Source organism: Sarcophilus harrisii, chromosome 1 (assembly GCF_902635505.1).
Source record: "Sarcophilus harrisii chromosome 1, mSarHar1.11, whole genome shotgun sequence".
In the NCBI taxonomy this organism is placed as follows: Eukaryota; Metazoa; Chordata; class Mammalia; order Dasyuromorphia; family Dasyuridae; genus Sarcophilus; species Sarcophilus harrisii.
Genome location: NC_045426.1, coordinates 162,569,056 through 162,591,236, shown reverse-complemented (window position 1 = coordinate 162,591,236; position 22,181 = coordinate 162,569,056). Strand labels below are relative to the sequence as shown.

Below are 22,181 nucleotides of genomic sequence, written 5' to 3'. Positions count from 1 at the left end.
TCCAAGACACATAAGACAAATAGAAATTCATAAAGAAGGCAAAAGATATGAACAAATAATTCTTAAAGATGAATTGCAAAGTATTCACAACTACATAAAAGAATTTTCCAAATTATTAATAGAGAAATTCAAATTAAAAGAATACTGAGATTTCAGCTTCACACCCTTCAAATTGGCAAAATGACAATACTCTGTGTTGGAAGGATTGTGAAAAGAAAGGTATACGAATATATTGCTGGTCAAGCGCTGAAATGGAATGATCATTTAGGAAAGCAATTTGGAATTATGCAAATAAAGTGATTAAACCATCCTTATCCTCTGAACTAGCTTTATAGACCAAGAAGCCACTGATAAAAAGAAAGTCCCTATATATACCAAAATACTGATAGCAGCACTTTTTGGGAGCAAAAGAATCAGAAAGAGAGTAGACATCAAATAGTTAAACAAATTGTGGTACATGAATTTGGAATACTACTGCACTGTAAAAGAAATTATGCTTGTGTATGAGCCAATGCAGAGTTAAGCAAGCAGAGCCAAGAAAAAAATATACAGAATAACTAAATAGAAAGAGCAACACACCAAAGGAGACAGAGACAGATAGAGAGACACAAACACAGAAAGAGACAGAGAGAGACAGATAGACAGACTCAGAGAGAGAGAGAGAGAAAGAATATCTAACAAACCTTCAAAATTTAAGCAAGACGTGAACAAAGAAATATGACAGAATACTTCCAACCTACTCATTGGTGAAGGTGGAAGGAGGTGGAAGAATCACAAGTGCTACATATTGCACATGTTTTCTGACTTTTTCAATGAATTAGTTCATTGAATTCATTCTATCAGTTGTGTTGATTTTTTTTTTCTATAAAAAATTCTACGTGTTATAGGGATGGTTCTTTGGGCAGGGGTGAAAGGAGGATATTTATGATAATGTAAGAAATAGAAGACATTTTTCTTTTTCTTTTTTTTTTTTTTTGATCTACTTTTTCTTGTGCAACATAATAAATATGTAAATATGTTTAGAATAATTACACATATTTAACCTAAAGCAGATTCTTGCTGTCTAGGGAAAAGGGAAGGAAAACAGGGAGGGAGAAAAAAATTGGAACACAATTGCAAAAGTGAACATTAAAAACTCTCTTTATATGTATTTGAAAAAATAAAAAGCTATTATAAAAAAAAGAAATATAAGACATTTAAAAATTATCTTAATAAAATATTTTTATATGGGATGTCTCTCTGGAAGGGGAAATGGGAAGGATGATAGAGGAAATTATGATGATATAAAAAAAGACATTGTATCTTTAAAAATCAAAAAACAAAACATTCAGCTCCAATTTGGTTAAAATATTCTCTATCAGGATTTTTTCTTTGTACTTGTCAATATTTACTGGACTTAATTATGAAGTATATGTAAATGACTCTCAAATCTATAACTTATCTACAAATTGATTCCAACACAGATGTTGAGCTTTATTCAATCCTAAAGGCCTCCTCTTCTCCATTCTATTGTTATTTTCTTTCAAAGCAATTATTATTTTTTCCAGAAAAGCTGATATCAATCATTTCATTAAGAGTTTAATATTCATAAACTGCTGCTTACATACACACATAATCCTTCATTAGAGATCCACCTGAAAAAGGTACACAATAAACTAGGTCCTACACCAAGAAGCAATTCAACTGTTCACCTATTAAGTTCCAATCAGCTCATTCTCAAAAGGACATAAACTATTTTCAGGGAAGAGAATATCCACAGCAGATGAGACTATAAATAATTTGAAATATTAAAGAAGTGTCCATTATATTAATTTATAAGTATTCTCTCTTATGAGTTTCCCCAGGAAAGAAAAACACCTTATTTTCTTTGTAATTTGTTATTGCTCCTAGAGTCACTACACAGAGCTATCACTGCAATACACCACTATTTCAGAATACTTGGAGGGAAGACTAGACTGAATTATGAAACATTTTTTAAAAATGCATGTTTTATTTTCCAGTAACAGAAACTTTTAAAATGTTGCCTGACAATCTTGTCCAACTAACTATACTCCAGAAGTGCCAAAATCACTTTAAAAAATTTAAATTGATACAGAAATATATCTGTTATACTAGCCGATAATGATGACCTCTCATGTAGCTATGAAAAAATCTTTTGCTTGCATATTTTCTGCAAATGAATGTTGGCTCAAGTATCTGAAACTTTGGGGTAAATGCTTTTTTTTTTTAAAGTAAACTAAATATTTCCTATGAAATAGTCCCTCTTGCTTACACTATTGATTTGATCATTATTAATGGATAAAAAGAAACATCCATCTACTCTAAATAAGAAGGAAAAAACCAACCCCAATTAAAAGTTTCTGAATTAATGAATATCTATAAGTTTTTACTGATATAATCTCCTTCTTTCATAACTGATTTTCAATAAATCACAGGTATATTGCTCAAGTTCCTTTTTTCTCCTTATTTTCCTCTTAACTGTTTCATTACTTATTGACAGCACTCTCAGAAAATGAGAAAAAGTAAAGATGAATGATGCTGTTAGCTAAATATCACCTTACACATTTGTACCCAGTTTGTGTACTGAAAAGTACATCCATTAATTACCTCATTTTATTCTATAATATTGCCAGCTCTACTTAGAAAATTAAAATCAAAGAACAAAGAAAAGTGACTGACTTGTTCAGGGCTGCTAAACTATATAATCCACCAGTCTCTGAGACAAAAGGAGTTATCAAAAAGAAAATGACAACAATGGCTGAGGTAAGCCATATTGCTGAATACACATCATTCTAACAGCAGAGTTCCTTTGAGCAATAACATATCTACTTATTTAAAAATAGAGGAGTAAATAGGGGATGCCACTTAGCTACAGCAATTTTAAATGTCCTCTGTGGAATATTTCTAAAATAGACTACTAGATGACGACTTTTCCACAGGCCTTTACACAAAACCAGAGCAATTTCTAAATGGAAAAAAGTCAATATCCTGTTCTAAACACCACCCTTTCCTTTTCTAAATAAACAAAGTTTAGAAAAATCCTGTTTTCCAATGAATACTTCAAAGAGGAAAAAAAAAAGTTCTAATCTATTTGTTACTACTATGAAAAAATTTTGTTCTATTAAACACCATGAAATCATGGGAACAAAAATTCATGTAATAGAATCACAAGGCCTTTTGGACTAAGAGGGTTCGCGGATCGTGCCTAGATCCTGCCTTCACGTTGCAGATGAGGAAACTAAAACTCAAAATTCCCCATCAAAAATAATCTTTACTCATCCAACATACACTAAATGATACACATAAGAAAATTTGGAATTGATAATTGTTTGATCTTAAAAGAAACAATTTCAATTTACTTAGTAAGGAAAGATAGATGTCATAAGGATTTAAAAAAAAACAAAACTCTAATTCCTCTGTCACCAATATTCAAAACAACCTCAAAGTTATTGAAACAAAGTGTGCATAAATATAATATGTATGTGTATATATGTGTGAGTGTCTGTATGTGTGTGTATAGTTGTAATGTACATGTGGCATAGAAAATAAATAGTCTTAATTTCAAAAGTGAAATCAAACAATGAGTTAAATCTCAATCCAGGTGGAAAACTGAAAATCTGGCAGCAAGGACTGGAGATAAGAAATGATTTTTTTATCTAGAGAAAAAAACAAATATGCCTCAATTTAAGAGGTTAAGAAGAGGTGACAGAGACAGAATTAGGTAGGGGAACAAAAAAGTTGTTTCCTTAATTCAGCACTTAGGATTATTTTATACTATAGGGAATCTATATGGTGAGTATATCAAAAACAGTACATTTTTCTATTCATGCTTCATATATGAATTAAGAAATTTCCAACTTCTCAATGTACTTATAATACTGAATTTTCACAGACTTGGTATATTAAAAATGAAAAATGTTGATCTTTTATAATATTAAAGTACTAAACAGAGCTAGCTGATAGTATTAAACTTATATTTTTAAAAGCACAGAGGTACACTACATGCAACTACTAATTTCTTTATGCAAAAATGAAAATCAGTTCTGATTCAGACTTAAATGGTTTTTCACCTTTAAGATATTCATAGATTTAATATTATTCATTACTAAATGAAGTGTTCCCTTAGAAGAAAAAGGTTGACAATTTCAGAGGGTAACAAAAAAACCTTAATAATCAACTCTAAAAAATATCTGACAGGAACTGTTTATTACATTATCTAATACAAATGTTTTCACTGCTCTTTAACCTTCCCCAGAATTTACTTAAAAATTTCACATTTTCCTAAGTATTACAATTAAAGTACTTTGATAAATTATCTTATATTGAAAAATGAGCACATAAAAACATTCTGAAACAAATTTATCAAGCAAAAATAATGAAGAAGATCAAATTCTCCTCTTGTCTTTAACTATTTGGTCATTAATCATCATTTATCCTTTTTAAAGTTAATCATAAGAGCCCCCCCCAAAAAATCTCCAGTTACATTATCATATCTTTGAAAGGCTACTTCTCTGAATAATTTAGAAAAATCCAAACACTTACCTAATAATAAAAGTATATTCAAGTGGTTCAATAACAGCATCTATGAGCCCTTTCTCTTCAACAGTAGGCTCAGATTTCAGTGTAACTTGCAGGCTCTCTGCTAATCCCAAAACAGATTTAACTGTAGAAGATACTGCACTAAAATGATCCAGGAATGAAAATTCTTCTTCCATTATTTTGAATCAGGAGAAGCCAAATGATTGTTTCATTAGAAATTTAATTATAAAAGGTTATTAAATTCTAAGATTTCCACAGGATACCCACTCCTTTCAGTGTGCAAATGCAGTCAAAATTATTTAATAATTTTCAAAGGTCATTTTCCTTTAATAGAATTTCTTATCAACTTCCCTAAGTAAGTAAACAAAGATAGGCAGTTTGTAAAAACTTTTTGATCCCTCACACTGTGTGGTAGAACAGGAAATAATTTGTATTCCTAACAAACACCAAAATATTAAGATACTTGTAACAAGTATCAGGTTACAAAATATCATAAATTCAACTAGTTTCATCTATAAAGAGAAACCAAACAAAACTTGTTTCCAAAAGATTTAATAAACCAGTTCACCAAGTCTTTTTTTTTTTTTTTTTTTTTTTTTAACAATCTTTATCTCACTACATAAAGACAAGCAATGAAAGCTGGAAATTATTGATAGTGGCTCTTTTATGGTTTCTGCAATGCTATGGCTTTCTATATTCAATGATCTAAGTACAATTTTAATACTACTAACTTAACTGTATGATCTTAAAGAGGCCAACCTTTGTCCTCAGTTTCCTCATCTAGAAAGACATTCACCTAGATCATTTCTAAAATACCTTCCAGCTCAAAATCTTACTGTCCTGTGCTTCTCTGGATTTTTCTCTACCATAACTACCAAATTTCCCATAGAGCATCTCTGCCTTGTTCAACTCTGCTAAGGTAAGTGACTATGTCTATTCTGTGCTTACCACTCTAAAAGGTTCTGCAAGAAGATTTAAAAAATTAATGGTGTCCTCAAAGACATTGCCATAACAAATATCTCATAGCCATAACAAAATAATTACACAATAATTACAGTACATCTCAGAATATATTAAATGCACAAGAAAATTACAAAATCTTGAGTTAAGGTGGGAAAGAGAGACAGAAATGATCTATCCCTTGAATCAGTTGGAGATAGGAGAAAGAGAAATGTGTGAACTGTGTGAACAAAGGTAATGACAATGAAAGGAGGAAAATAACATTCATCCAGATGCCTATTCTTCTTTATTGACATCTGTTCTGCTTATATCATCTTCATTTCAAATATATTCCTCCCCAATCTCCAACAAAGAATAAAAAAGAGAAAAAGAAGTTCAACAAAACTAAATATAACAACCAAGAATTCATAACATGCTCTGTTCCCTAAGTCCTCAAACTCTGCAAAAGGAGAGATACTCCTTTTGGGCAACTAGGTTGGCACAGTAGATAGAGCACCAGCCCTGAAGTCAGGAGGACCTGAATTCAACTTTGACCTCAGACACATCACTTCCTAGCTGTGTGACCCTGGGCAAGTCACTTAACCCCAATTGCCTCAGGGAAAAAGGGGGAGTATGCATTTTTTTCTTTCTTTCTCAATGAATGACTTTGCCATAAATATATTACAATACTTCTTTTCTTTATTTTTTTTAACCTTGAGGGTCCTCCTCTCCCAGATTCATTCATTTATTTATTTAGATTTATTTAGATTTTTTTTTTAATGAGGTAAAAGAGATCTTTTGCCTCAATTGCTACCTAGCCTTTTTTTAATTGGTTTATTTTAACACACTTTATGAATCATGTTAGGAGAGAAAAATCAGAGCAAAAGGGAAAAACCATGGGAGAGAAAAAAAAAAACAGAAAAAAGAAGTGAACATAGCATGTGTTGAATTACATTCAATCTCATTTCTGGATTCAGAAGGCATTTTCTAACCAAAGTCCATTGGATTGCCTTGGATCACTGAACCACTGAAAAAAATCAAGTTAATCATCACACATTCCTGCTATTATTGTGTACAATATATTCTTGATTCTGCTTGTTTTGCTCAGCGTCAGTTCATGTAAATCTTTCCAGACCTTTCTATAATCAGCTTGTTCATCATTTCTTATAGAACGAAAGTATTCTGTTACCTTCATGTACCACAATTTGTTCAAGCCATTCCCCAGCTGATGGGCAATCCACTCCTTTTCCAATGCCTTGCCAGCAAAAAAAAGAGCTGCTACAAATATTTTTTGGACATTTGGGTCCTTTTCCCTCTTTTATGATTTTCATAATCCAGGTTACAAACCCAATAATGGCTGGTATTGCTAGGTCAAAAGGTACTGCACATTTTATAGCCCTTTGGGCATAGTTCCAGATTGCTCTCCAGAGTGGTTGGATCAGTTCACAACTCCACCAACAAGGTATTAGTATCACAATTTTCCCTCATCCCCTCCAACATTTATCATTACCTTTTCCTGTCATCTTAGCTAATCAGAGAGGTATGAGGTAGTCCCTCAGAGTTGTTTTGATTTGCATTTCTCTAATCAATAATGATTTGGAGCATTTTTTCATATGACTATTAATGGCTTTAATTTCATCATCTGAAAATTGTCCTTTGGCCATTTATCAATTGGGGAATAGCTTGTATTCTTATAAATTTGATACAATTCTTTACATATTTTAGAAATGGCACTTATATTAGAAATATTGGCTGTACTGTTTGTAGTGGCTAGAAGCTGGAAACTGAGTGGCTGCCCATCAATTGGAGAATGGTTGGGTAAATTGTGTATATGAATGTTATGGAATATTATTGTTCTGTAAGAAATGAACAGCAAGATGAATACAGAGAAGCTTGGAGAGAATTACATGAACTGATGCTAGTGAAATGAGCAGAACCAAGAGATCATTATATAAGTCAACAAAGATACTGTATGAAGATGTAATCTGATGGAAGCAGATTTCTTTGACAAAGAGACCTAATTCAGTTTCAATTGATCAATGATGGACAGAAGCAGCTACACCCAAAGGAAAAAAAAAACACTGGGAAATGAATGTAAACTGTTTGCATTTGTGTTTTTCTTCCCGGGTTACTTCTACCTTCTGAATCCAATTCTCCCTGTGCAGCAAGAAAACTGTTTGGATCTGCACACATACATTGTATCTAGAATATACTAGGACATATTCAACAAATATAGGACTGCTTGCCATCTAGGGGAGGGGGTGGAGGGTGGGAGGGAAAAATCGGAACAGAAGTGAGTGCAAGGGATAATGTTGTAAAAAAAAAAAATTACCCTGGCATGGATTCTGTCAATAAAAAGTTACTATAATAAAAAAAATTTAAAAAAAATAAAAATAAAAAAATAAAAAAAAAAAAAAAGAAATATTGGCTGTAAAGATAATTTTTCCTAGCTTAGTACTTCCCTTCTGACCTTGTTTCTGTGGGGTTTTTTGTGCATAAACTTTTTAGTTTAAGGTAATCAAGTTGTCCATTTTATTTTTCATAATGTTTGCTAGTTCTTTTTTGGTCATAAATTCCTCCCTTCTCCAAATATCTGGTAGGTAAATTATCCCTTGTTCTCCTAATTTGTTTATGGTATCATCTTTTATCATATATCCATTTTGACTTTATTTTGGCATGGAGTTTGAGATGTAGGTCTATGTCAAGTTTCTGACATATTATTTTCCAGTTTTCCCAGCAATTTTGTCAAATAGTTACTTCTTATTCCAGAAGCTGAAGTTTGGGGGGGGGGGGGTGTTTATCAAATACTAGATAGCTATAGACCTTGATTATTGTGTCATCTGTATCTAATCTATTCCATTGATCCACCACTCTATTTCTTAGTCAGTATTAAATGGTTTTGATAATCGCTGCTTTATCTTATAGTTTTAGGTTTGGTATTGCTAAGCCACCATCCTTTGTAATTTTCTCCATTAGTTCTTGATCTTTTTGTTCTCCCAGATGAATTTTGTTATTATTTTTTCTAGTTCTATAAAATAATATTTTGGCAGTTTGGCTGATATGGCACTGAACAAGTAGACCAATTTATGCAGAATTATAATTTTTATTACAGTAGCTCGGCCTAGCCATGAAAACTGATATTTTTCCAACTGTTTAGATCTGACTTTATTTGTGTGAGAAGTGTTTTATAATTGTGTTCATACAGTTCTTGAGTTTATCAACTTTGTCTACCATAATTTTAAATGGAAGTTCTCTTTCTATCTCTTGCTAATGGGCTTTGTCAGTAATATATAGAAATGCTGATGATTTGTGTGGGTTTATTTTACATCCTGCAACTTTGCTAAAGCTGTGAATTGTTTCCAATAGGTTTTTGGAAGATTTTCTAAGATTCTTTAAGTATATCATCATATTATCTGCAAAGAGTGATTTATTTCCTCATTGCTATTCTTATTCTTTTAATTTCTTTTTCTTTTATTAATGCTAACGCCAACATTTCTAGTACACTACTGAACAATAACTGTGATAATTGGCATCCTTGTTTCACTGCTGATCTTACTGGGAATGTGTCCGGCTTCTCTCCATTACAAATAATGTATGTTGTAAGTTTTTAGAGAGATACTGTTTTATTTTTGTTTGTTTGTTTGTTTTAAGAAAAGCTCCCTTTATTCCTATGCCCTCTAGTGTTTTTAATAGGAACGAGTGCTATATTTTGACAAAAGGTTTTTTGGCATTTATTAAGATTATCATGATTTCTGTTGGGTTTGATATTGACGTGGTCTATTATAGTAATAGTTTTCCTGATATTAAACCAGCCCTATATTCCTGGTATATTATCACAGTCATATTATATTGGTCATAGTATATTATCCTGCTTATAAGTTGCTATAATCTCTTTGATAATATTTTATTTAAAATTTTTGCATCAATATTTATTAGGTAGATTGATCTGTACTTTTCTTTCTGTTTTGGCTCTTCCTGTTTAGGTATTAGTATTATATTTGTGTCACAGAAGGAATGTGGCAGTACCCCTTCTTTACCTATTTTTCCTAATACTTTATATAGTGCTAGAATTAATTGTTCTTTAAATGTTTGGCAGAATTCACTTGTGAACCCATCTGGTCCTGGAGATTTTTTCTTAGGGAGTTCATTAATGATTTCTTCAATATCTTTTTCTAAAATGGGACTATTCAAGTAATTTATTTCCATTTCTATTAACTTGGGCAATTTATATTTTTGTAAATATTCATCCATTTCAGTTAGATTGTCAGACTTGCTGCCATACAGTTGGGCAAAATAGATTCTAATTATTGCTTTAATTTCTTTTTTTCACTAGTGGTAAGTTTACCCTTTTCATTTCTGATGCTAGTGATTTGGTTTTTCCTTTCCTTTTTCTTATGAAATTAACTAAAAGTTTATCTATTTTGTTGGGTTTTTTTCATAAAACCAACTCTTGGTTTTATTTATTAGTTCAATAGTTTTTTAAGTTTAATTGGGCAGTTTTAATTTGTTCTTTTTTTTTTTTTTTTTTTTTTTTTTTTGGCCTTTTTAGTTGCATACCTAATTCATTGATCTCTTTCTCTATTTTATTCATGTAGCTATTTAGAGATGTAAAATTACCCCTAAGAACTGCATTCTATAGGTTTGGGTATGTTGTCTCATTATTGTCATTCTCTTGAATGAAATTAAGAATTGCATCTGTGATTTGTTGTTTGACCTACTCATTCTTTAGAATTAATTATTTAATTTACAATTGATTTTTAGTCTATCTTTCCCTGGCCCTTTATTGAATATAATTTTTATTGCACTGTGGTCTCAAAAGAAAGCATTTATTATTTCTGCCTTTCTGCATTTGATTGTGAAATTTTTAGGTCCTAATATATGATTAATTTTTGTGTAGATGCCATGTACTACCAAGAAAAAGGTATATTCCTTTATGTCCCTATTCAATTATTTCCAGAAATCTATCATATTTGGGGTTTTTAGAATCCCATTAACCTTCCTAGTTTCTTTCATGTTTACTTTGTGGTTAGAATCGTGTGATTCTGAGAGGATAGTTGAGGCCCCCCACTAAAATATTTTTGGTGTCTTATTTCTTCCTATAAGGGTCTTAAAATCTTCTCCAGATATTTGCCGGTTCTACCACTTAATGCATATACATTCAATATCCTCATTACTTCATTATTTATGGTACCCTTTATCAAGATCTACTTTATTTCCTTATCTCTTTTAATAAGATCTATTTTTACTTTTGCTTTATTTAAGATCAAAATTATTACCTCTGCTTTTTTTTTTTTTTTAACTTCAGATGACGCATAATAAATTCTGTACCATTTGGTTTATTCTGCATGTGTATCTCTGTATCAACTGTGTTTCTTGTAAACATCATATTGTAGGATTCTGGTTTTTTGTACCACTCTGTTATTTGCTTCCATTTTATGGGAGAGTTTATCCCATTTACATTCATAGTTATGATTATCAATTTTGTATTTTCCTCCATCCTATTTTCTCCCTGGTATACTGTTGCTCTCTCTTTCCACTCAGTCCTTAGTGTGTTTTGTTTTGTTTTGTTTTGCTTTACCAACCCTACCCACTACCTTATCTCCCATCACCCCTCTCTTCTTCTCTCAGTAATGTTTTCTTAGCCCATTTCACCTACTATCTTATCTTCTATCAACCTTTCCCTTCAAAAGGGATTTGTATGTGCACAAATGTTTGTGGCAGCCCTCTTTGTAGTGGCCAGAAACTGGAAACTGAGTGGATGCCCATCAATTGGATATTGGCTGAAAAAATTGTGGTATAGAATAATATGGAATATTATTGTTCGGTAAGAAACAACCAGCAGGATGATTTCAGAAAGGCCTGGAGAGACTTACACTAACTGATGCTGAGTGAAATGAGCAGGGCCAGGAGATCATTATATACTTCAACAATACTATATGATGACCAATTCTAATGGACCTGGCCAATCCTCAGCAATGAGATAAACCAAATCAGTTCCAATGGAGCAGTAATGAACTGTACCAGCTACAACCAGCGAAAGAACTCTGGGAGATGACTATGAACCATTACATTGAATTCCCAATCCCTATACTTTTATATATTTTAGAAATAAGGCCTTTATCAGAAATATTAATTATAAAAAAATTTTCCCAGCTTTCTGTTTCCCTTCTAATCTTGTTTGTATTGGTTTTTTGTTTGTGCAAAAATTTTTTAATTTCATGCAATCAAAATTATCCACTTTGCATTTCATAAAGTTCTCTAGTTCTTCTTTGGCCATAAATTCCTATTTCTCCACAGTTCTGAGAAATAGGCTAAACTTTGTCCTCCTAATTTGCTTATAATATCACCCTTCATGTTGAAATCATGAACCCAAACTTGGTATATAGGATGTTATATGCTGGTCAATGCCTAGTTTCTGACATACAATTTTTGTCAGATAGTGAGTTCTTACCCCAGAAGCTGGAGTCTTCCACTTTATCAAACACTATTACTATACTCATTGACTATTGTGTCTTGTGAACCTAACCTGTTCCACTGATCCACTACTCTTTCTTAGCCAGTACCAATGGTTTGATGATTGCTGCTTTGTAATATAGTTTTGTCTAGAACAGCAAGGCCGCCTTTGTTTGCATTTTTTATTATTATTCACTTGAAATTCTTGACCTTCTCTTAAGTTTCAATTCCTAATACAGAAAATAACAATACATGATCCACATAAATAACAACTCTTTGGATTCCTCAAGTTTTTAAACTGTAAAGAGGTCCCAAGACCAAAAAGTGTGAAAAATATTTATCTAGCACAACCCATATATTTCACAAATGAGGAAACTGAGAACCAGAGATGTTATATGACTTACTGAAAGCTCAATAATTAAATCTTGACAAAACAAAAATTTAAGACCATGATTTCTGTCTCCAATTAAAGTCCTTCCTAACAGTCTGGGCACTCTTTTTCTCAGTCTCTTTTCTATATCTTTATCCAAGATCCCATGTATTAATCAGGAATATAACCCCAGGCACTTCCCTAGACTCGACTCTTCAGGCTCTCTGAACTACAAGTTCAATTATCTTTATGTAGATGACTCCCAAATCTATATACCTAATCATAAGCTCCTCAGTTTCAATTCCACATCATCAACTGTCTTTTGGATTCTGGAATTGGTTACCCTATAGGCATTCCAAATTCAACATATCCAGAACAGAATGTGTTCTCTTTCCTCAAAAATCCTTCCTTCTTCTGACTTTCCCATCCCTGACAGCACTAGCATCCTCTTAATCAAACAGCCTCATGGCCTTTTGTCATCTTCCATTTCTGTCACCCATATATCCAAAACACTGCCAAATCTTGTTTTTTCTACCATCACAATGTCTCTCACCAACCACAACCCTAATATAGGTGCCTGTACTACCATAATAACCCTCTTATTATTGTTACTGCATCAAGACTCCCTGATCCAATCCAATCTCCACTCAGCAGCCTGACCATATTAGTCTTCTATTCAATAAACTCCAGTGACTCCTGTTACCTCCAGGATCAAATACAAAAGGTTATCCATTTCACTGAATGTCCTTCTCAATCTGGCCCCTTCCTATCTTTCAAGTCTTCTCATACTTCACTCCCTTCCCCACATTCCGCAATCCACTGGCCTCCCTGTTTATCACTGACTTTGCACTAGATGTCCCCTATGAGACATCTTCTCCCTCCTTCCCTTCTGTCTTCCAGCCAGTCACAATTCTAACTTCTACAAGAAGCCTTCCCTAATTCTTTTTAGTTCCAATGCTTTGTATATATCTGTTTGCACACACACAGGACTCAAGTTCCCTGAGAAAAGGGCGCCTTTTGCCTCTTTGTGACTGATTTGATAGGTTCCCTGGCTTCCCTCCAGACTTAATTCAAATCCTACTTTCTGCAAGGGCTTTTCCAGGTCACTAAACACTCTCCTTCCCTTCTTCTATGAGGTATATACACTGTTTGTGTTACTATACAATTGTTACTATAATGTCTCCTCCATTAGACTGTTGAGCTTTGAGGACAGAGATCATATTTTATCTATCTTTGTGTTCAAAGAAAGATATGCTTGCTTTCTGGTTGGTTTTTATACATGAAAAAGGCAGAAGAAAGAGCTCTGAAGCTGAAGTCTGAAAAATATGAGTTCAAATCCCAACTTTGCCACTGAATGTGAGGCAGAGCAAACAGTCTCTTTCTTTGGTTTACCCAAATGAAAGAGATGGACTAGATGACCTCTAAAATCCCTTCAAATTCTACTTCTATACTCGTATGAGACCATGTGAAAAAAAAAAAAAAAGGTTAATCATCAAAATTTAATTTAAAAAACCTTTAATCTCTACTAAAGTTTAAAAATGTTTCAATCATTTTATACAGACACTTCAAAAAAATTCTCCTTTTTAGCGGTTCCCATGTTAACAACGAATGAAACATTTCTAATTGGACAGTGTTTCCTTATCACTGACAGTAAAAACTGTCAGTAAAGACTCAAGAAGTAAAATAACCTAGGGGTTGAGAGGGAGAAGTAAAAGTATTGGTCCCCTGACCAAAAGAGTTATCAATACTAGTGTGTGCTTATGGGGGGCCTAGGAAGAGAGGGGAAATGAGGGAATTAATTTTACTTTAAAATCAATACATAAAATTAATAAAATAGAACCTCAATTTCACTCCCAAGTCTGCCACTTAATATCTGTGTCACCTTAAGTGAATCATATGATCTTACTAGACATCAGTAATGTAAAATGAGGTTAAACTCCATGACCTTCCTTAAGGCTCTAGAAATGTATAATCCCAGAAAACATGATCCTGTGAGTTAACTGGATAAATATATAAGCTATTTTCTGCAACACAAAACCTAGTCTTACCAAACTATTATAAATTACTATCATCTCTTTGTAGGCAAGCCAACAGAAGCTTAATATGTTTGTAATAAAGAAATAAGGAAAATCTGACTTTATTTCACTTTCTTTAATAAGTTTGGTGTGCCCAAAAAAGTATTATAAACTTGGAGTCAGGAAACCTGGGCTCTCATTCCAGCTTTATTGCTGTGTAGCAATTTCTGAACATGTCACTTCTGGGACTTTTATTTACACATTGGTAAAATGAGAGGATACTTAAATCCTTTACAATTCTGTAACTCAATGAACTTTTGATTGTTATTCAACCTTTCACTCGACCATCAATTGTTACTGAGGTATTTTGGTCTACAGAGTGGCAACCCCACCACACCTTCCATGCTATGCTTTCTCTTGTCTAGGTCTTCCCCAGAATGGGGAACACTAGTAGTTTATATTTCTCCCTAAGTATTCCTTTAATTTAGTGGGTTAGAGATTCTAGAGGTCATTGAGTCCAACCTTCCATTTCAAGAGTTACTTTTAGTGTTAAACGCTATACACTGCCCAAGGTCTTCAATTTTACTTAATTTAACTTTATAAGCACCAAAGCTAAGTAAGGCCCAGTGCTAGATGTAGAGGATACAAAGCTATCTAAAATTGTTTTAGTCTTTGGCCTAAGGAAGTTAAATTCTACTGGAGAAATATGGAAACAGATAAATAAAAGCTGTCAAAACTAGAACAAGGGCAGTTAGTGACAATACGTAGAAAAAAGACAATGGATGGACAAGAGGAATCATGATCAAAATAGACATTTATAGCAACTTTATACCACTGATTTTACTATGTAAACTCTCTACTTCCATCAAAACTTCTTTGATATGGCCTGAAATATGTCAAAGTACATTATCTAACTTTAGAAATCTAGCAAGCCCTTTCTATTTTCTCTATCAATAATAAAGTATCCAAATTGTTCAACAAACTCTACTATTAACACCAACACCTTTTTCATAGAAAGATTCTGGAAAATAAAAGTTACCTGAAAATATTTCATCCTGTACTTTTAAAATCTTGAATGTTACTAGCTTTATAATAAGGAACTGACTTTATTTTACACAAGTGACATCTTGTGGTGTTATATAGTATTACTTTCCCTTTCAAAAAAAGATCTGCCTGATTTCCCCTCCTTTCCCCTCCTACAAAGGCAGTAATATAAAGCTGAAAAAGAAAAGAAAACTATCAATGCTACATGAAAAACAGCCTTGAAAAGCAACTCTAGCTGAGACACAAAATGAAATTATGGCACAACGAGTAAAAAGCAAAATGAAAAAAATGTTACTTTGAGAAATTAAAAGGAAAAGATGAATATTTATTGTGGGTTTTTTTTTAAACACAGTGCAAATTATCTTTTATTTTAAAATAAAATTTATAATCTATGACCACCTGAAATATGTAGTTAGTATTCTTGTTAGCATTAGAAAAGCTAAAGAAAATATTTTAGAATTTCACAGATAATTTCACATTTTTTTTAGCATGTCAGAAATGTTTTCTATGAAAGCACATCAAATAATGGCATTCTGTAGCACTAGACTAAATCCATATTTTCAAAGTGTGCTGGGAAGTCTTAACTTCCACATACAACACAATTTTGATAGAAAAATATGTAGCGTTTCAAACAGGAAGGGAAGGGAGGAAGATTCTACTTCTATATTAGACTGCCTAAAGTATAAAGCTCACAGATTACCAAGTAGGGGCCCAAACAGGATTAAAATGCAATTGTGAACTGCTTAAGAAATTAAAAAAAAAAAAAAACGCAACATAGATAACATTAATTTTCAGTTTTCTAAGTAATAATGGAGTCCCCAAAGATCTATTATTTGATACTGCTGATCTAAATCATAGCACTGTATACCAAATATTAGTGCATTTCAAAAGAAGGATAAGATAAGGCATATATGCCATGTTTATGCCTATTCAAAGACAAGAGAGTAGCCAAGGCTGTCTTTTGGCGAGTTTATTTCAATTCCATATACATTTATTAAATTCTACAATATGCAGGTTATTATGCTAAGAACTGAAGGGAATACAAAATTTCTAACCATGACCTTCAAAGAGATAGTTTACAATCTAACACTCAAGAGACACTCTCCAGATGGTTTCAGAACCTGTATAAACATTTATTTATATAGCACCATGCTAGGCACTTTTTACTAATATTTTGTCATCTGATCCTCACAACAACCTTGAGAGGTTAGTACTATTTTTATCCTTATATTCCAGTTGAGGAAACTGAGGCAGAAAGAGAGGTTAAGTGACTTGCCCAGAAGCATATAGCTCCTAAGTGTGTGAGGTTAAACTTGAACTCAGGTCTTCCTGACTACAAGCCCAGAGTTTCTACTCTTGCCTCTATGAAGAAAGAAAATGTCAAACTGACTTCTGCCAGTAACTAGAAAGCCAACAACTATAAAGTTGTTGTAACTCAACAAGATTATTCTTATATGTTGCTAAGTGTGAGAATAGTAAAGTTATGCCAGGAAATCACAAAAGTGATCAGATACTAGGATCTGAATTACCTAGTTTGGGCTTTAACTGGGAAAAACAAGATAGGTGCACTTTACTCAGTTCTTTAAAAAAAAAACAAAAAAACAAAAAAACACTATTGTTGCTTTAACTCTTTCCTCAGAGACATGAAGAAAGAAAAGGATGTTGCTTCTGCCTAATTAGGAGCAGGTTTCAGTGAGAGACCTTTTGGCTCCTCCCCAAATTTTGTGGTTATTTTTCATAAGAAAACATTGTTAGTAAATTCTCATCTGCTTCACACTCGCAAAATATTATCTGAAAGCAGTCAATACCCTGAAATCCGAACATGAAGGAAAAAAGCCTGCCTCTAGATGTGATAAATGCCTTTTTAAAAACTCTCCAAATCATAATCCTAGTAATAGTCAATCATATTAGATAATTAATGGAAAGAGCTTTGCAACCTACTGTGCTATATAAATGACAGTTATTAGAATTATTACCAACACTTTTACAATACTGTAATAGTGGAACATATTCCACACTTCAATGTAATATCTTAGCACAATGAATCAATACCTAGCATGGTATACACACATGAAGAGGAATAAATATAAAAATGACATTGTTAAGTCACTACTGATGGGAATATCCTTTAAATGCTTTTTCCAGTAATGATGATAGATTCATAGTAATCCAACCAAATTCTTATTAAGTCCATTCGACCTTTACAAGAAAAGTTGCACATTCTCATAAACTAAGAGAAAATTAAGGACATTTCAGTGATTTTTTAAAAAATTATGCTAATCCAGATTCAGAAGAGATTAGCACTATACTCTAGCCAAGTGAGTTAAGTCACAGAGGACAACTAATGAATGGTATCAATATGGATAGTGCTATTGGATCAGTGATGTCAAACTCAAGGAAAAATTGAAGTCACTAAAAATTACAATACATGTACTACATGTGCTACATGTTGAGTTGGAAAACCACATATTAGCATTACCTATGTTGTACTGCACTTTTGTTTTGTTAAATATTTCCCAATTGTATTTTAATCAGGTTCAATCCACAAGCAGGAAGATCTGTGCTCCAACAGTTTTATCCTATTCTCCCATCTACCCCAATCTTCAGCAATACTTACCACCAAGCTACTTTTGCATATCCTGTAAAATCAAGTTGTGCTTTCAGTAAACCATGTGTTCTTATACCAAAATTATAACTTCTAAAAGAAAGCTGTGTGCATAAATCTGGCCTGATTTATCACTGTTACTAGAAAAAAATTAAAAATATATTTTCTAACTATAGTGGTTTAGAAGTAAGGCCCCTAAAATTCAAACTAAGACAACTCTGAGGTACTACTTCACACCTTTCAGACTGGCTAAGACAACAGAAAAATGTAATGATCTATGTAAGAAGAGATGCGGGAAAACTGAAACACTAATGCCTTGGTGGTGGAATTGTGAACTGATCCAACTATTCTGGAGGGCAATTTGGAACTATGTCCAAAGGGTTATCTAGCAGTGTCTCTACTGTGTCTGTATCTCCAAGAGATAAAAATGAGATAAGAACCCACATGTGGAAAAATGTTTGTAGCAGCCCTTTTGTAGTGGCAAAGAAATGGAAAGTGAGTGAATGATTCTCAGTTGGGGAATAGTTGAATAAGTTATGATATATGAATGTTAATGAAATATTATTTTCTATAAGAAATGATGAGCAGGCTAATTTCAGAAAAACCTGTAAAGACTTACATGAATTGATGCTAACTTAATGAACAGAATCAAAAGAATATTTGTACACGGCAACAAGATTATATGATGATCAGCTGTGATGTACTTGGCTCTTTTCAACAATGAGGTGATTCAGGCCAATTTCAATAGACTTGTGATAGAAAAACATTCACACCCAGAGAGAGAACTATAAAGACTGAATGTGGGATCAAAACAGTATTTTCACCTTTTTTTTTATTCTTTTTGTTTGGTTTTTGTTTCTCATGTTTTTTTTTTCTTTCACCTTTTGATTTGTTTTTTGTTTTTTTTGCATAACATAATAAATATGGAAATATATTTAGAATTGTACATGTTTAATCTATTGGATGGCTTGGGGGAGAAAAATGTGGAATACAAGGTTTTGCAAAAGTGAATGTTAAAAACTATCTTTGCATGTATTTGCAAAAATAAGAGTTATTAAGAAAAAAAGAAAAGAAAAGGAGTCTCTAACAAGTCATTTAAACTCTAGATATTCCTTGAATTCCCAGTCCCTATATTTATGCACACCTGCATCTTTGATTTCCTTCACAAGCTAATTGTACAATAATTCAGAGTCTGATTCTTTTTGTACAGCAAAATAATGTTTTGGTCATGTATACTTATTGTGTATCTAAGTTATATTTTAATATATTTAACATCTACTGGTCATCCTGCCATCTAGGGGAGGGGGTGGGGGGGGTAAGAGGTGAAATTGGAACAAGAGGTTTGGCAATTGTTAATGCTGTAAAGTTACCCATGTATATATCCTGTAAATTAAAGGCTATTAAATTAAAAAAAAAAAAAAAAAAACTCTAGATATTCCAAGCAATTGTCTGGGTGCAAATCTGCATCAGATGGTGGTATTTTTCACATCAAAAATGAAAAACCAAGAGAAAGAAAGAAAAAAGTCCTTGTAACAGTTAAAGGGGGAAAAAAAATCACAGTGGTCATATCCAAAAAGCTAGTTCTTTTGCTACACCTTGAGTCTATCACCTCTCTTTCTGGACTAAGTAACATGCTTCATCATATATTCTCTAGATACATGGCTGGTCACTTCACTAGTCAGACAGAGTTCTTTTAGGCTTTCAAAGTTGCTTTTCTTTATAATAATGTATAAACTGTTGAACACAGTGATGACTGAGATAGCTGGGGGTGGTTAGTGGTTTGGTAGACCAAAAACAAATTTAGGAGTTAAGAACAAGAAGAGATAGAATGACAAGAGGTTGTGATCTGAGAAATTTTACTGTTTATAATGTTGCAAAAACTGTATAACATTGTATAGATCATTCTCCTGTTTCAGCTTATTTCACTTTACATCAGTACAAGAATCTTTAAAATTATCTTTTTCCAGAAGGTAAAACAGCCATCGAAAGAATCCACCAATCATCTCCTGAAAGAGATCCCAAAATTAAACCCCCAAGGAATATCGTGGCTAAATTTCAGAACTATTGTATCAACAAAAAAATACTGCAAGTGGCCAGAAAGAAACGATTTAAATATCAAGGAGCCACAATTAGGATTATCCAGGACCTAGCAGCTTCCACCTTAAAGGATCAAAGGGCCTGGAATCTGATATTCCAAAAACAAAGAAACTGGGATTACAGCCAAGAATAAACTATTGAGTTAAAATAAGCATTATCTTTCAGAGAAGAAGATGGACATTCAATGATATAGGTGAATCTCACCTATTTCTAATGAAAAGATCAGAATTGAACAAAAAAATTGATCTCCAAACAGAACTCAAGAGAAGCATAAAAAAGGTAAAAACGAAAGAACTCTTGAGAACTATATTTCGGTTATGGGTATACTTAGAGAATTCGGGTATAATTTTATTTTATTATGATAATGTGAAAAAGAAACTAGAGGTGGCCAGGGGATCATACTGGGAAAAAAAGGTAAAATAAGAGAAATTACATCTCACCAAGAGGCAAAGAAAATGTATTATAACTGAGGGAAAGAAGGGAGGGGGAATGAGCATTGTGTGAATCTTACTCTCATCAGATTTGACAGAGAGAAATATCACACATATTTGGTATCACAAAAAAACTTGTCTCACTTTACAGGGAAGTTGGAGGGTAAGGGAGAAAAGAAAAGGAAAGACTAATAGAAGGGAAAACAGAAGAATGAGGGGAAAAGTGTAAAAAAGGGAGAGGAGCTCTAAAGGGGAAGGACTGTTTCAGGGAGGTTGTCATCAAAAGCAAAATACTGGGGAGGAGGAAAGGGGAATAGGGGAGGAGGGAAGGGGGATAGGAAAGAGAAAAGCATAATCTATGGTAAATAAGATGGCAGGAAATACAGAATTAGTATTTTAACTGTGAATGAGAATGGCATGAACTCTCCCATAAAATGAAAGCAGATAGCAGACTGGATTAAAAGCCAGAATCCTACCATATGTTGTTTACAAGAAACACATTTAAAGCACAGTGATACATACAGAGGGAAGGTAAAGAGCAGAATCTATTATGCTTCAGGTGAAGAAAAAAAAGCAGGGGTAGCAATCCTGATTTCAGATCAATTAAAAGCAAAGATAGATCTAATTAAAACAGATAGGGAAGGAAACTATTTTTTATTAAAGGGTACCATGGATAATGAAGAAATATCAATACTAAACATACATGCACCAAATGGTACAGCATAGAAATTCCTAGAGAAGTTAAGAGAGATGCAAGAAGAAATAGACAGCAAAACTACACTAGTGGGGGATCTCAACCTTGCTCTCTCAGAATTAGATAAATCGAACCACAAAAAAAAAAAAAAAAAAAAAAAAAAAGTTAAGGAGGTAAACAAAATGTTAGAAAAGTTAGGTATGATAGATCTTTGGAGAAAATTAAATGGAGACAGACAGGAGTTTACTTTTTTCTCAGCAGTTCATGGAACTTATACAAAAAAAGACTATATGTTAGACCATAAAAACCTCAAAATCAAATGCAGAAAGGCAGAAATAGTAAATGCATTTTTTTTTTCAAATCATGATGCAATAAAAATCACATGCAATATAAGGCCAGGAGAAAATAGACCAAAAAGTAACTGGAAACTAAATAATCTCATCCTAAAGAATGAATGGGTGAAACTGCAAATCATAGACACACTTAATAATTTCATCCAAGAGAATGACAATAATGAGACAACATACCAAAATTTGTGGGATGCAGCCAAAGCAGTAATAAGGGGAAATTTTGTATCTCTAGATGCTTACTTGCAATAAATAAAGAAAAAAATCAATGAACTGGATTTGCAACTAAAAAGACTACAAAAAGAACAAATTAAAAATCCCCGATCAAATCCCAAATTTGAAATTCTAAAACTAAAAGATCAATAAAATTGAAAATATAAAAACTATTGAATTAATAAATAAAACAGAGTTGATTTTATAAAAAAAAAATAGATGAAACTTTAATTAATTTGATTATTAAAAGGAAAGAGGAAAATCAAATTGTTAGTCCCAAAAATGAAAAGGGAGAACTTTCCACCAATGAAGAGGAAATTAGAGCGATAATTAGGAGTTACTTTGCCCAACTTTATGTCAATAAATTTGACAATCTAAGTGAAATGGAGGAATACCTACAAAAATATAGATTGTCCAGATTAACAGAAAAGGAA

The 22,181-nt window shown here is 32.7% G+C and overlaps 1 protein-coding gene across 3 annotated transcripts in view; it reads right to left on the bottom strand.

Moving 5' to 3' along the window:
- Positions 1 to 22,181, bottom strand: part of AP3B1 (adaptor related protein complex 3 subunit beta 1) — a 309,786-nt gene that overhangs the window by 250,970 nt on the left and 36,635 nt on the right. Inside the window, exon 1 of one of the 3 annotated variants that reach the window (XR_004233861.1) lies at positions 4,543 to 4,836. The exons of 1 other annotated variant lie outside the window; for it this stretch is intronic. Coding sequence is in view for 1 of the 2 variants with exons in the window: in XM_031966179.1 (XP_031822039.1) it covers positions 4,543 to 4,715 (173 nt within the window). In the remaining variant the exon portion in view is untranslated. Of the gene's footprint in view, positions 1 to 4,542; positions 4,837 to 22,181 lie in introns of those variants that run through there. One more of the 3 variants, XM_031966179.1, reaches the window with a different exon arrangement.